Source organism: Cryptomeria japonica, chromosome 1 (assembly GCF_030272615.1).
Source record: "Cryptomeria japonica chromosome 1, Sugi_1.0, whole genome shotgun sequence".
Classification (NCBI taxonomy): domain Eukaryota; kingdom Viridiplantae; phylum Streptophyta; class Pinopsida; order Cupressales; family Cupressaceae; genus Cryptomeria; species Cryptomeria japonica.
This window is the reverse complement of record NC_081405.1, coordinates 373,560,646-373,577,897: the sequence shown is the minus strand read 5'-3', so window position 1 is coordinate 373,577,897 and position 17,252 is coordinate 373,560,646. Positions and strand designations below refer to the sequence as shown.

Here is a 17,252-nt window from a genome sequence, read left to right as displayed (position 1 = left end):
TCGCCAACTGATTCAAGGGGAAGTGCCTGCATAGGAGATACTGCTGGACCCTGACGCCCCAAAGGCTGATTGAGATGGCTAAAGTAGCCTCTCCAAGCACCGACCTCTCGCTCAAGCTTTCTATTCTTTTCCATTTCTTCTCTAAGCTTGTCCTTAAGTGCCTCAAATGAATCAGTGGCCTCATCCAATGTCTGCTCGGCTGTGAGTGGACCAAGCTCAAATGTTTCTACATCATACTCCTCTGCAAGGATTTCACCTTCATACTTGTCCACTGCTGGTGTAGCGATCTGCAATTTCCTGGATCCTGTCTCATCTCTGATCATCTTGGACATCTTAGTGGCCTTCCTCTTTTCTGTCACTTCCTGAGAATTTCCGACAAGGCTCTCTAAATCAATCACATTATCTTCGTCCTCAATCACAATCACCCTTGTTAATCTCTCCTTCAATCAATCTGGAATGGCGGACCTTGTTTCTCTAACCTGTATCTCCTTAGGTAGTGTTTCTTCTTCTCTGAGAGGAGATGTCACTTCGTCATCATTCTTGTCTTCATGTAGCTCATTGACTTGGAGAGATCGACTTGATGAACGTTGAGGTGCCTGTCCTTCTTCCTGTTTATCGTTCTGTACCATTGATTCCATAGATTCCTCCATTTCAAGTGTCCTCTTCTCTTGTCGAGAAGATGTGCCGGATGAACGATCTCGGTTGGCCTCTTGCTTCTTCTTGGAGGATTCTCTTTTCTCAGGTCTCTCTTTTCTCTTTGAGCCTCTCGGATGGGGATTACCCTCACTTACGCTTCGAAGGTTGCCTACGCTTGTGCTTCTGGGATTAGGATTACCTTCACTTACACTCGCTCCTCCTTCTCCTGGCCTTTCCTCCAAAGTAAAAGTCATAGATATGCCCTGCTCTCTCAACTTTTGATGTTGCACATCAACCCATCTGCGAGTACAAGACAAAACTCGAGCCATCAAGGCATCTAGATCCAAAATTTCAGGTTCATTCCAATCTAGCCTCACTGCTTTGCTTTCTCGGTCATAAGATGATTGGAGATGTCTGCCACTATCCTGAGCTTGGTCGGCCACTCTATAAATTTTGCATTTCCTGATGAAGTCTAAAGGCAATCTGGAATGCATCTTTCTTTTTACTTCAAGATCATCTGAGAGATTCATCATAAAGTCCTCTATCTGAAACTCATGCTTGTATTTTCTTCCGACTGTCTCCTCTATATATCCATAAGGATCAAAATTCTCTCTCAGGGCAAAGAATGAAAATGAATATAAGGCCAACTCCTTTTCTGCATCATCCATGGCTAGAGCATTAGGACATACCTCAACTGAATTTCCTAGTATGATAGGCACAGGAACTCCATTTCCATGCCTGTGTCTGAATGCCTTCGCATAAGCTGCCAACTGTCTAGTTACCTCAAGTAACACTATTCTGTCTGTCGGATATCTTGGCAACATATAGGGAGGTGAAGGACATCCATGAACTCTAATATATGTAAACTTCTGGAATTGGATGAACCAAGCACCGTACCTCTTTACAAGCTCTTGTGCATCTTGAGATAGCCGATTGTGAATCCCGCCCTGCAATGTCCTGGTGATGTTCATCGTGAAGGTATCATTGACCAACTTGTAGTCACTTCCTGGAGGATGATGCAAATGAACATAGGAATCACAAACTCTGACCTCCCCGGGCCCTCTTCCGATCACTCCTCTGTGAGGTAGTCCTGCATATTCAAAACTCCTTATCAAGGCATATATGATGTATGAACTCATGTGGAAGGACTTGGTAGCCTTCAGTCTTCTTAACTGTACGTCCAAGCAATGGCTAATCATTCTAGCCTAATGAATTGTTCTTTTCCCTTGAACTATCACTTGGATGAAGTAGAACATCCACTTCTCAAAATAGAAGGCTTGAGGAGCCCCTGTAACTCGATTGAGTAATGTTATCAAATCTCTGCACTCCTCCTGGAAGTCGATCCTATGTGGTGTGTTCGGAATCTTGCTCAGGCGAGGACGACTCTTGAGTAACCAATTCTTGTTGATGATGCTCAAGCAAGTGTTTGGATCATCTTCGTACATGGATCTAGCTCCTTCTAAGCTTTTATAGATCATATCTCTGTGCTCCGGAAGATGGAAAGCCTCACTTATAGCCTCCTCTGAAAGGTAAGCCAAAGTGTTTCCTTCCTTGGACACGATCGACCTTGATTGTGGATCATAATGGCGAGCACACTCGATCATTAACTCATGGCACTGGATTGCTGGAGGGAAGCCGGCCGCCTTGATAATGCCACTTTCAATTATTCTTCTTGCGACAGGTGATGGCTTGCCAATGTAAGGGACCTCTCGAAACTTCTTCACACTGAAGTTTCCCAAGTTGGTATCTCCAATGTTGCTCCACTTCGACACGATCTTGGTCTCCATTTCTTCATTCTTTTGATCTTCCTTCATGAGGGCTGGACGACTGGTGGATGCTCCTGCCTTCGGGGTCACCATCGTGACACCTACACAACATTTCATAGTGAGTAATGGATTTTGCAATATAGAAATATAGACTAGATTAAAGATTGAATTTTAGGAAACTTCATGATAAATCCTTGAATTATCATTTCCTAAATATAACGATGCAATTTTGGAATTCAAGATTCAAAATTCAAAATTCAAAATTGAGGCTAGGATGATTCAAAATTCAAAATTTGGACAAGGGAGATCTTGCCATACCTTTCTTGAGAACTAACTCTAAAAAGATGCAAAATTAGGAAATTCGCCCAAGCAAAATGAAGATTGGAGTCTTCAACGTGAGCTTCTCCTAGCAAATGCGCCTCCTTTATTAACTCCACCACCCTTGGGGTCTTCAACGCCTTAAGGGAAAATTCGCTCCAACTCTAACCACAAACAAAGTCCGCACTCCACCTTGGATGGAAATTTCGCTCCTCTCCTTGGATCAAAATTCGCTCCCTTTATTGCTTCTCCAAAATCGCATGTAATAATGATTGAATGATGGTTTGAAATGCTTCAAAGTACCCTTCTTATATAGGCGCTCATCTCCTCATTCTCACATAGGCCGACTTTTGGAAATAAGGCAAATAATAAACAAAATTTAAATAAAAAGGAGGCCGACTATTGTAAAAATATAAAAAATAAAACCCCAAGCGCTCTCCCTTTCTTATTTAATTTAATAATTAATTAATTTAAATGCCTTAATTAATAATTTCGATTTTTTTTTAAAAGGCTAAATTAATTATTAAATGCCTTATGCGCTATTTTTAAATGCCAATTTAATTAAATATTTCAAAGTTTTTATCGAATTTAGCATTTAATGTACTTCAAAAAATGTTGGTGCCTAAACATGGGAGGAATTTGGAACTTTAATCAATATCGCTCTGGTCCCTGGGAGAGGGACAGGAGCGCCCATGCATTTCGGTCCTCCATCTTTCATTTTTCACGTTTGAAACTTCATCCCCTACGTCCAAAATGGGGTTCTCGCTTGGTATTTTGAGTTTAACCTATTCCATTTTTGGAATGAATGCCTTTTAAACCATTTTCGCCCTGGTCCCTTGGTGAGGGACAGGAGCGATTTTTGCTTTTACTCCTTGGTCCTTGTTTTTTAAACCGTCAAATCAACTTGCGAGGTAGGCAATGATCATCCTTGTTTGTTCTACGCATGTTAAACTCGTCCTTTGCAAAGAAAACTTGATATTTTGGAGATTTTCGCCCTGGTCCCTTGGTGAGGGACAGGAGCGATTTTTACATTTTAGCCAAAATTTGTCGAGTCTTGGGGTCAATCCCTTGTTTATCATCATCGAAAGGCATTCCTCACTTTGCACAATTCTTGCCTTGGCGTGATTCTGGAGGGAGATGTTTGATTTTATAGAAATCGCCCTGGTCCTCCAGTGAAGGACAGGAGCGACTTTGCATTTATGGCACAAATCCTTAATCATATCAACATCAAATTGTCTTCAAGGCGTAAAACATTGCTCCTTATTCCCTTTTGAGTCTTGCAAACGAAATTGGCACTCTAAAATTAGGCACACTTAAAGATTTCGCTCTGGTCCCTGGGAGAGGGACAGGAGCGCCTTAGGCAATTCCATCAAGTTCTCGTGGTCTTTGCAACTTTGTTCTTCCTTAAAGCATTCCAAACATCATTTTGACTTCATGTCTTGACTTGGACCCATTCAAATTCGGAGGGGGAGGCTAGATAACCAAGATTTCGCCCTGGTCCCTTGGAGAGGGACAGGAGCAAACTTGCATTTATAAGCTCATTTGTGTTTTGCCAACCTTCAAGATTATCTTCAACGGGGTGATCACGCCCTCCTTCATTTGTCTCAAACCTAAAACTTACTTCATCTTTGCCAAAAACTTGTCTTTTAAGAAAATTGCTCTGGTCCCTTGGAGAGGGACAAGAACTTCATTTGAAAATCGCCCTGGTCCCTTGGAGAGGGACAGGAGCGAATTTGTACCTTGGGTCGATTTTCTCCTTCGTGGTCCATTCAAGTTATATTCAATGGGCAAAACGTACTCTACTTGATCTCTTTCAAATCGCGAAATCATTTAATCTTGCAAGAATAAGGCAAACTTGGTGTTCAAGCTCCGGTCCTTCAGTGAGGGACAAGAGCGATTTTCTCATCTTAGCATATTTCCTTGTTTGCAAATTACTTCAAATTATATCCAATGGACAAAACATGCCCTCCTTGATCTCTTCTAATCAAAAAAATGTCTTGGCCCTGCAAGGACAGTGCAATTTTGAGAAACAAGCTCCGGTCCTTCAGTGAGGGACAGGAGCGATTTTTGTCCTTAAGGTCAAATGTTCAACCTTTCATTGCAAACGAAATTGTCTAGATACTCCATTATGTTGATTTCATCTCTTATTGCGTCCCTGATGCTTTAGTTCGATCAAAATGAAGCCGAAAATGATCTAAGTAAGTTGTTTCGCCCTGGTCCTTGGGAGAGGGACAGGAGCGATTTGGCCTTAAACCTTAAAAAAACTTGCCATTTTGAGTCTCAAAAAATCTTCAAAACCTTCAATCCATGCTCGATTGTATCTCCTGGCAACCCTGCACAAGACAAATGAAACAAGTCAATAACCAAGATGCATAAAATACCAATTTCGCCCTGGTCCCTGGGAGAGGGACAGGAGCGATTTTGCCTCTATAGGCCAAAATATCAAGAATTTAGGCTTTCAGTCACTTCACAAGGCATAATTAGGTCATCTCCAAGGCTAGGGGTCAATTATCAAACCTTCCAAAATCTGGTCAAAAATTCAATTGGACAAAATTACACAATTCCATCATTAACACTAGGTAAAATTTGAACTTGCCCTCAAAATCCTGACTGGACCTAGACAGACTCATCTTATTTCAAAATTGCAACCCTCGGGAGGAGGCTCAATAATCTTCAAAAATTGACTGGACTGCGGCTTGAAAATATCAAAAAGGAAACCCTAAGGCTTAGCCCTAGTCCAGACGACTCACTCACTTACCCAAAACCCTAAAAGCAGAGAGAAGAACAGGCAAAACCGAGCAAAAAAGAGAGGGTCCCCATTTCAATGGGGCGATGTGTGAAATGGTCACAACAGTCAAGAGGTTGGAATGCAAGTTAATACCAGCAAGACCAAAGTCACGATCTTCTCTTCAAAAAGAAAGAAACAATAGAATAACTTTATGTTCAATAATTGTCCATTGGAGATAGAAGAAGAATACAAGTACTTGGGAATTGGTTTCCATCATAAGCTCAACTAGGAAACTTGTAGGTCAAAAAGGATATAAGGAGGACGGAAGGCTTCTCATTTCTTGCAAAATAGATGTAGGAAGGTGGAGTTGTGGGATTGGAAAACCAATAAAACACTCTTCTGTTTGTTGGTTATGCCAATTGCCCTCTATGGTTGTGAGATCTGGGGGAGTAGCATATCAAACCACAAATGGAGGCAATTAGAAATAATCCAAAGGCATCTAATCACTAGTAGTCTCAAAGTCAACTCAGTAGTCCCCTATGAGATTCTTTTAGCAGAAGAAATAATGTTTCCAATGGAAGCTTCAACAATAGTTCGTTTGTTAACCTATTTAAAAAAAATTAAAAGCATGGACAAGCAACTGTAATATCCTTTTCTAATTATGGCCTTAAAATACGGAAGATAGGCTCAAGGAATATTGTCAAATAGTTGTCCTACAACCCTTAAACCCGTTGTTACCACAAACTGATTGCTTTCTTGATGTTTATGACCCAAGGTATAATATCAAATTGTTCACATACAACATTTAGCTTGCTGGTCTGAGTTTCAAACTGATAACCTTGTGTGTTATTGACACAGGAAGGGTTTTGCATAACTTTGCATGTTATTGACACCGATACACAAGAAATGCATTTGCAAATGATTTCTATCATATCTAAATTATAAACTCAAAGTATTAATGACTCTTTGCTCTTCTCAAATGCGTTATAGATCAATTTCAATGACAAATGTGCACCTACAGCCAAGAGGCATTTTCACAAACATTTGGCATGCAACTAATTAATTGAAGTAACAACATATGAGCTGAATGCAACCTTATTCCTTCTTATTAATGAAAAGCAATTGACTGATTACAAGGTACTTAAGTAATGGCCAAGACTCTTGGCTTACAGTGGAATACTATTTCAAAAAATTCTGAGTACTAATGGCAGCCCATGAATTCATGCATACATGACTGAAATTTAAATGCGAACAATGCAAAGTGAACCTGGATGAAGCGTCTAGGTGTGAGGATGAAGAAGAAAGAAATATCAATACACTTTATGCTCTCCTCTTGCCAAATCGACCTCTTTCCCAAAATCGCCCCTGTTCTGATATGAATGTCAATAATAAATAAATGGCAGCCTCTTTGTCTCCCTTTAAGCATTAAACTCCATTTCTATGACCCAAGGAAGAGGGCGCTCCAACTAGCAAGTGGAATCGATGTAGTATGAACTCTCCATGAGTGAAATCATGGTTTCCAATGGCTGTCCAATATGACTGTAACTTTACATCAGACTTCAGAAAATAATAAAATCAGTTCTCCAATGTCTCCAATATGCCTCCAATGCAACTAGTCAATGCAATCTAATTCTACCAATGATTTCCAATCTACTATGCAAGATGACCTTAGAAAATTTGGCATATGGCCACCAATGAAGCTCAATTAGAAAGATTGAAATGTCTTCCTCTCAGCTGCAACCCTTCAGAGGAATCTTTCACCACCTCAGTTATGCAAATCAATGGGAGGTATTGTTCCCAATGACCAATAATGGTAGAAACCCAAGCTGATTCCTTCACCACGAAGAACTCCAAATCAAATATCAAATCCTTAATGATTAGAAGCTTAACTTGACCTTCTTTTATACTTTTTCTCCAACCTTTCAAGAAGCTTCTAGAAATAATATTATTTCACTTAAGTGACTTTTTTATGATATAAATTTAATTTAAGTCACTTTATTAAATTAATTAAATATAGTTACCTTTTAATTTTTTATTTATTTGATAACTTTATAAATAATTAACTTAATACTTTTTAATTAAAATAATCAATTAAGCTATCCTTAAGAAATATCATTAATTGGGACAACTTAATTAATTATTCTGCCTCCAAATGTGGGGATATTACAGCAATGTTGGTCCAAAATAGTAGTTGGGGAGGAATTAAAATAGAGGAAGAAGACTTGGATGAAGCAGAACCACAATTGAAACAAGAAGTTGGACATTCATATGCAAGATTGTCCCAACAATAATGATGAGATAAAAAAGTTTGTGTTTGAAAAATTTAGAACTGCCATGTGGACAAAGCAGGTTGGTCGAAAGAAAGAACATTATATCAAAGAGATCAACCCCTTATGGGAGCATGATGAAAAAATTAAGGGAAAGGCTAGGCTTCTAGTTGTGTAAATCAAAACTGGGTCCCACCATCTTAGATGTGAGACAGGTAGATGGGTTGTCCCTAAGGAGGAGTGGGATGAAAGAACTTGTCTTTTTTGCAATAAAGAGGTGGTGGAAACTGAATGGCATTTCATCTTTGAGTGTGCTGCTTACGAGGATATTCATAAGCAATAGTAGGACAATTTGCAATGGTGCAATCTAAATGAGTTATTTGAGGAAACAAGAGTACACAAAAACAACGGGCTTCTTGATCAAGACCCACAACTGAAGAGTCGACAATGAAATGAATTTGAAAATTGTTAACAAGGATGCTCTTGGTCCCATAGACTAATGGTCTCGTGGATGTCATTTACACTTGTTGGTTGAAAATTTTGTACACTTGGGGAAATATACAAAATTGTGGTTTCAACTACAACACACGAGTAAAAACTCTCCTAATTAAGGGAAGGCTCCCCCTATCTAACTACAACTTGGAAAATAAAATTGGATGGGACAGCAATCTTTCTTCTTTTTTTCAAGAAAGACAATATCCTTTTTCTCTTCACAGAAAAGGATAGCGATTGAATAACAGCAGTAACCACTTTCAAGTAAAATGAGAGAAAGGAAGTGAAGTTTCCTGAAAGCTCAAAGACTCCCGTCACTTCCTTCGGGACGGGACAGCAATATCAAGCTCAAAGACTTGACTATTGGAAGTCCTATCTACCCTTTGCTATACTAAATTTTACAACGAATAAAAGATAACAGCTCAAAGACTGAAATAATCTATTCTTTTAACACAAAGACAAGAACTAATGCAAGCTCAAAGACTTGCTGCTATTTCTTATCAAACAGTAATTTTCCTCAAGAATAGACGCAAGCTCAAAGACTTGCTGCTCCTTCTAGAGATTTTCCTATTTTAATTAATCTTCTCTACTTGCAGCTCAGAGACTTCAAATCAGATTGGACTAAGCTCCTTTAGAAACACTTGGCATAGAAGAAATAAAAGATTCAAACTCAAACATGTAGCTCAAAGACTCAAAACTTGAGTAGTCCTTCTTTATTATTTCTTCAAAAACTTTCAATCCACATACATAAGCTCAAAGACTTCTTGCTGTAAATTTGGCAGAGTTTTTGCTTGCTTTCCCAAAAGATATATTTACAATGGACCTCTCAAGTATTTATAGAAGAGGAGCCTTGAGAAAAAGGTGGGAGGATCCTAACTAACTTGAGAGATTCTCTCAACCACCAAGACTCCTTCAATAAATAACTGAGACTTCATTAATTAACTAAGAGTCACTCTAACTAACTAAGACTTATTCCAACTACAGTCCTAATCGGACATAACTTGTAGTTGCCTTACATGTAATTACAAAAGTACAAGTAATGTGTAACTTGTATTTTACAAAAATTACTTTTACATGTAACTTGTCAAAACGAAATTACAACTAAAGATTACAAAAGAGAGAAAATTCAACTAAGTGTTGAAAAACACTTAGGTTGCCTTTTGTGAAGACATGAATCCTTGAAATTTCCGGATGCTCGCTTGTAGTTCCTCGGGATTCGGTTCATGAGTGTTCTTAGCAACTACCATAGTCTTCACAATAGTGTCGTGACAGCGGAGGAGCGCGGAATTGTCTCTATCCAGGATGGACTGGATCTCATGCAAAAAGGCTTGATGTTTCATCAATGCTTGAATTGAAACTGCCGAGAATTGTTCACTCCTCCATTCACCATGAATCCTCATCTGTAAGTCCGCAAGAACTTCTTCTTCTGGAATTAGCTCTCCATCCTGACTTACTATATTGCAAGAGGCCCTTTCACAATGTGAGACAATACCTTGATAAACTTCATTCCGGAATCTCCTTGCATCACTGATCTCTTCGATGAGGGACTTAAGAACAAGGGTTTTGTTTTCCATGAGTTCCTCAAATTCCAAGTACATGACCCTGGAAGAGATGATGGTGTGCTCCTGCAAAATACTCAGCTGTTGTTGGGGCATGGTACGCCAGATTGCCAGACTTTTCTCAACACTTTCCAGATTCTTTTTGAAAGTGTTAGAAGTCTGATCCAATTTCTCCTCAATGGTTTCCAGCTTAGACATTATTTGAAAAATGTCTTTTATCACTTGCACGCATTGATCATGAAGGTGATCAATCCAGGAATCCAGTGCTTGTACTTTTTGAGCAGCCCTTTCTACTCCACGAATCGATTCTTGGGAACCGGAAGAACCTATGGAGTTACTCCCTTCAGCAGCAGGTTTTGTGATTTTATTGATGGCTGCCATGAGCTGTCGGTTTTCTTCTTCTAGCTTGTCTTTCTTTGCAAGAAGATCGTCACACCTTTGCACTAGTGAAGCAACAGAAAACTGAGCATCATGTTTAATGACTTCATGTGTTTGCTTGCCCAATTCTACCCTTGTAACCTTATAATCAGCAGCTGACATTTCATCAAGTGGTTTATCTGCAATAGGTTCCACAATTTCAGCTACTTTCATCTTGTTGCTATCAACAGTTACCCTGGAAATAGTCTTCGCCTTCTTAGCAACTTTGGATCTGGACTGTTTGAGTTGCTGGTAGTCGAAGGCATCAGGTGAGATCTCTTGCTTCTTTCTTTTCGGGGTGAAAGAACTAAGCCATGGAGGCAAAGTCATCAACTCACTTCCTGTAACAGCTGTAGGCAAAGGAGAAGCAGTTTCTGTTTGAATCACTGTGGTCACCCTGGGAGGAATATCTGTTTGAATAGCGACTATGTTTTGCTCAGTTACCAACGGACATGAAGATTGCCTCATGAATTCTTCAAAACCAGAAGTGGAAGTATCAATTTCTGATAACTGAATGCAAGTGGGATTATCTTCAGGAACTTCCAACACACTTTCTCGTTGTTGCTCAGGAGAAGGCCCGTATGCTGAAATGGGAACTGCGTTCTGAGGAGACTCATCAATGAGCAAATCAGGAGGAGAAAGAGGCGTCTCAATAGAAACTGGAGGAATGACCTCATGAGGCGTGTCTGAAACTGGAGACTTAGGCGCATCATCAGATTGCTGCCCCTCTTCTGGATTATCCAGATCGATCACCCGAACATGGAACCGTGATTTCTCCTTCCCACGAGTAGTTGTCTCCTCAGGAGGAAGCACTACTGCACGACTAACTCGTAACTTGATCCTTGTGCTTGAAGATGAAGCACCCTCCTTATTATCAATCTGAATCTCAGACTTTTGTCCAAGAGGCCCTGTAGAATCATCTTCTTTACCAACCTTGATTTTGATAAGTCTAACAGCATTGCTTTTCAACCATGCGTTAGTGTTGGCCAAGATAGGCTGAAATCTGTCAAGAATGGAGACGCACTCTTTATGTGACCATTGGATCAAAGGAAGTGGAGCTTCCTCAACCCTCCGTGAAGTGTATTCAGGATCAAGTATACGCCCATCATCAATCATCCCTTGTGGGATATCTGCCAAGTTCAAGTCAACAATTTGCTCAACAGTGAGCCTGCAGTAATCCATCTTCAGGACTTCAGCTTCTGTGCGGAGATCTGCCCAGATGTCTTCAATGCGATGAACATGTACAAAGGATTTTTTGATCTTTTCCTTCATACCTCTATAATCAAAATCAGCTCTAGGTTTGAACCTCTTAAGCTTGATTTCCTGCAATTCAACCTCCATGGCCTTAGCCTTCACAGATGTGACAAGGGAGTATCGACCAATTTTCAACGGATTTGTGCTGGAGATCCCCATTCCAACCTTGTGTCTAGTAGACTGAAGAGTATGAACAGCCATAATCTGTCTACCCAACTCCATAAGAATTATCCTATCGGTCGGGTATCTTGGTAGCATGTATGGTTGTCCATCATAGCACCCAATCCTCATGTAGGTGAAGGTGGGAAATTGCAGGAATAAGCACCCATACTCAGATACCTTGACCCATGCCTCATCTGATACTCGCTTATTTTTGAGATCCATGTCAAACTGACACATAAAATATCCAAAGAATGCGTCTTGGACTCTTCTAAAATGTAGTCTGCTAGGTTTCAAAGGCAGCTGGTCATAATATTCCCAAACTGGTATGAGAGAGCGATCACCCTTGGTAGAAAGACCTGGAAAGTGTCTAAGTGATGCTGCTAAATATACCAAATAAGAATTCATAAAGAAGGTCATAGTGGTAGGAACCGCTGCAAGTTGTTCGCACAAAGCATCGCTGATGATTTCACCCCATGAAATGTGATGGGACTGCCGTATGAACATGATGAATTGATACATCCATAGCTCAAAGACATTAGAGTGCTCAAGGCCTAACATTCTGCTGAGAAGAGTGATGGTGTCTCCTATCTCCCACTTGAAATCACAACGGTACAACTTTGCCCATCTTGAGAAGGAAGGACGTGGCTCATGAATCCACCTATTGATGTGGCGCTTGCAATCTTTTTCTCTTTTCACATAATACTCTGCTGCACTTTCTTTGGTGATTTCCATGTAAACAGGTGCAGGAGGTATTTTGAAGACCTTCTCGATTGTATCCGCATCAAGACGAATTATGGCTTGACCATCATCATTTTTTATGACTCTTGACTCTTTGTCAAAATGATGGGCGCATGCAAGAACAAATTCAGGTTCTAGGGCAGCCACTGGGAAAGAAGACGCATGATGGATATGGCTGTCCAACAGCCGCTGCAAGTTGTTATCCTGTGGATCTTCTACCCTGTGAATGAATTCTGCCATATCAACATGCCCTATTTCTGTGTCCCTGATGCGATCCAATGGCGAGGAGACTTGGGAAGGTGTAACCTCATTCTGGTATTTATCATATTTGTATTTCATTTTCTTTGGAGTTGGCGATGCCGGCAAATCTGACATTGATTGCGAACCTGGAATGCTGTGATGAAGACTTAAAAGGGTTAAGGCCACATCATAATCAGCTGCAAATATCATTCTTTCTTTTTTCAAATGGGTAAAACTTCGATCTCTGAATTTCACGGTTTTGTGAGAAGAAGAGAGAAGACATGTAGAAATGGGAAAATCTTGACTTTGACCAATTTCGGATCTTGGGGGAATTTTCGCAAGTATACAAGTTGGAAAGTACATACATGCAATCGGGATTTTAAAACCCGAATACAAGTATACTTGTAAATTCGAAAATGGAAAAACGGATGAAAAATGGGATTTTGACTTGCGGGAAATGATGGAAATGGAAAGTGCGGATATGGGGAACGTGAATGGATAGAAATGGGAATATCCGGGATAGTCATTTTCATGAAAATGGGAAGATCTTTTCAACATGTAATCCGGTTTTCAAAACACGAATTTGCAAGAGAGAGGTATTTCACATTTTTCAAGCTTGGAAATTTAACCAAAAATGATTAAATTTCTCAACCGTAAGGGAAGAACAACAATTTCCAGCGAACTTGTAATCGAGATTAAAAATCCCGAATACTAGCTAAGATGGAATTTTGAGAAGAATAATGCAATTTAACAATTGCATTTCAAAGGGAAGATTTGTTTTATGAAAACCAATTTTAAGGGAAGAACAACACGTGTGAAGAATGCAATTAATAACAAAAAATGAAGAAAACATGAAAATAAAAAGAAGAGAAGAAAGGAAGAACATACCTTGATTGGAAAATCAAAATGCTTCTCCAACAATGCAATACTTCTTGAGATGAAGAAGCAAAACTGAACTTTTAAACCCTTATCACGTTTTTGTGAAAATGCCCCCAAAAATGGTAGCAATCTTAAACTTGCAAGAGTAAAATGCCAATGAAAGTGTTCATTTCAAGTTTGTTGCAGCAAAACGATCAAGGTATTTGCTAAAGCAATAATACCAAAGGTGTTTGAAGAGGTATCAATGCCAAAGGATTTAAAACGCAGCCAAGAGAGTCACGTTTTTGTGAAAAACGTGGCATTCATTACACATTACACATTCAATGCACCATTAAATGGTGCGAACCTTCTCTTACCCTCCACGCCTTAGGAAGAAAGATCAAAACGATCTAGGAGTGTGCGAAATTTTAAAGATTCAACCCCTCAAAACGTGGCATTAATGATTCACGTTAGGAAAAAACGTGGTTGCTATTTTTAGGGTAAAAACCAGCGAATTTGTCCTTGGAATGGCATGATAGATTTCCAAAAATGCAAGAAGATAGGATACAAACCCAAAACGCCTCATTCATCCAACGATTCATCCATGAATTTCGCTTTGAAAAAGTCCAAAATCGCTTCCCTCTTGCATTTCGGGTTTTGAAAAACAAATGACAAGTTCGATTTCTTCAAAAGGAAGCAAATCGGGTTTTAGATATAAAATGACAAGTTCGATTTGCACTTTTTCCTCTTTCATGCTTAAAATCGGGTTTTGGATATAAAACAACAAGTTTAAAATTTCACCTTTTCACTCATTAAGCCAAAATCGGGTTTTTTTGGACAAATGACAAGTTTAAAAATTGTCAAAAATGAACTTTATGTTAAAATCGGGTTTTAAAAGACAAACTACAAGTTTAAAAATACTTGTAAGGGGTAAAATCCCTACAACAAGTATTAAACACTTGCACACATGTAATGGGGATTTAAAATCCCTATTACATGTAAAACCCATTAAAGTAGGGGTTTTTTGGACAAACTGCAAGTTTACTTGCAGTTGAGCTAAAAAACCCCTATTTTAACTAAAAATGACCAAAAAACAACAAAAAGATAAAAACATTAAATGGGAAACTTAAAATAAATTACAAGTGACATATTTGAAATAAAAAATGCACATGTAAGTGATCAAAAATTCCCCTACAAAGACCACAACAATGAATATCATTAAAACTTGCATTTTGAAGAAAATTCTCCACCTGCAGTCTAGGTTTTAAAACCCGAAATTGAAGGAAAGGCATGGCAAACGAACCCAGAATTGGACGAAATTTGAAACGTAGTTCGAGAATGGACTGAGGATTAAGCTAGTCCAAGGATTAGTCAAAATTTTGCCTCGGGAAGCATGCCATAGAGTAATAATTTTCATTTTTCATAAAAATTCCATCGTAGTGGTCCTTCATTTTTGGAAACAAAAATGAGGACAACAACACTCATTCATTCTTTCATTTAACCTGAAGTTGATTATATCCTTGAGGGAAACAATAATTTCCACGGATTGTTTTTGTCTTATTCACCCAATATTATTGTACCCTTTTCAATGATATTTCCTCTAGCGGCAGATTTCATATTTACTACCTAGTCAAATAGTCATTGCTAGCTCACACCAATTTTACACACAAGAGGGATTAATAAGCAATTCAATCACCAAAAAGAAATCCATGCCATTTCCCCTAATATCTAATTCATTTCATCTAGGTGTCAATACTTCATTTTTTAAACCTTAATTTTGAAGATTAATGTATAACTCAATAATAGTTATTTCATCAAGCTCCTTAATTGTGAAAATTAAATCAATACCTCCAAAATTTGTCTTCATAGCAGACTTCACAAATTTCAATCAACAAAGACCAATTATGAATTTTGAAGTAAATTCACCAATAGATGGAAGTGTGTTTTTTCCCTAGGGCACTCTGAACTGCAACACAAGCTCTTCAAGAAACTCTGAAGGAAATAACAAGTCAAAGATATGGCCATGAATTGCCTTCACCTCCTTTTAAAGCCCCAATAAGATCTTCTAAGCTCCTTAAAAGCTTCTATAAGAAACACTTTATTTAATAAGTGACCTTATAATATATAGTTTTATTTTTCACTTAAGTCACTTTAATTAAATTAATTAAAACAAAATTATTTTTAAGATTTAATTTATTTCCTTATAATCTCCCACCTTAGCCAATGGGAATAAAATAAGGCTAGATGATTACTTGGAAAAAGGGGACATCACATGCCGCCCTTAATTAAAGCTTCCAATTGGTTGAATCTTGGAAAATTGTTTGCTACATATTCTTTAGATTTTCCTTTTCCTTATCCTTTTTTTACTTTTATTTTATTGAAATGATCAAGATAGCGTAAACCATGTCATTTATGTTTAGTATTTTTTAACAATGTACATAATCATATTGAAATAAAGCATTAATCACCATTTAAATTTACAACTTATATTTGTTGTACTGTAGTGTCCATCTAGTGGAATTATATAATGGTGGTGACTTATTTGCAATGAAAACGATGGATAAAACAATGATATTGAACCGCAATAAGGTGTGTCCACATTCTCATCTCTATTAATTTCCTATATTAGTGTTCATATGATCTCATCTAAAAAATTGTTTCTTTCGAAGATTTGAATTTGATGATTGTGTATCTTGATTGACACTTTTAAAAGACTTCATTTTATTCACATTACAATGGAAGAGATACCTTGGAGATAATTCTTGTGCATATTTTTCTAAACAAGTACTACAAATATTTGTGTCATTTTTCAATTGTTTCATATAAATCAATCTTTCTTCTCTTTTTATAAATATTACTTCAATGTTTTGTCACATATACATTATTTTTTCTTATTTAACTTGAATTATTAGACATTATGCATTCATCCTTACACAAAAGTTGTTTTTCAGTTTTTGAACTACCCAATAACCTTCTATCAAAATGAGATAAATATGATATGACCATATGAGGGGTAAAACTAATGACACAAGTACTTGTGTCCTTAAAATGATACATATTCGTGGTTATATGTATGGTCAATTACTTATAATTTTCTTAGTTTGTGCCAAAATATTTTTCCTAAAATCTATTAGGATTTATCATCTTAATTTTGGCTATATGTTGGGCATATTTTATTTGTAACTAAAAGAGGAATAACTTGTTTCTTTGAGAAGAACCCTACGTTCATTACCTTGTGTGGTAGGGGGCTTCAAGGATATGAGTCTAAAATGTTTGTGCTCACAATTATGTTTTCGAGGGTTGTGTTCACATGATGGCCAAATTTTGTTCAATGTGGGATGGGTGATGACATGTTGACATTGGACATTAAAGGGGATCTTGTTGATGTGTGTTTTAGGCACATAACATTACAGAATAAATTACCAAGTTAATTTACCCTCTCTTGAACAAAATAACCTCAGATGCTAAGAATGAGATCAACTAAAATGATTCCAAGATTTCTACATGTCAGGTCTTGACGAGTGGGTAACTCAATGGTTGATGTGAATTGTTGTGTTCACTTGGGGACTTATGCAAATGTTTGGATTATCATGAATGATGTGGAATAAGTGTGCTGACAACTTAAGATTTATCAATATGGCTCTGGATTTACTTCTTACTAAAAAAAGGGCAAAAGGAATAGGGTTCAGGAAATCTATTCTAAGCCTAGGAATGTAGGAAATGATGAATGGATCTAGCGGAATCAAACTAGGCAAGGTCTCACAATCAGGTATTGACACAAGCTTAGTGCAATCGTCTAAGGTATACTTAAAGATTT

At 38.1% G+C, this 17,252-nt stretch overlaps 1 protein-coding gene across 1 annotated transcript in view; it reads left to right on the top strand.

Moving 5' to 3' along the window:
• The window catches only part of LOC131069093 (phototropin-1), a 200,255-nt gene extending 184,204 nt beyond the window's left edge, over positions 1–16,051 (top strand). The window contains exon 14 of the mRNA XM_059210054.1: positions 15,940–16,051. Coding sequence (XP_059066037.1) covers positions 15,940–16,051 — 112 coding nt within the window. The remainder of the gene's footprint in view (positions 1–15,939) is intronic.
• Positions 16,052–17,252: the final 1,201 nt, after the last annotated feature.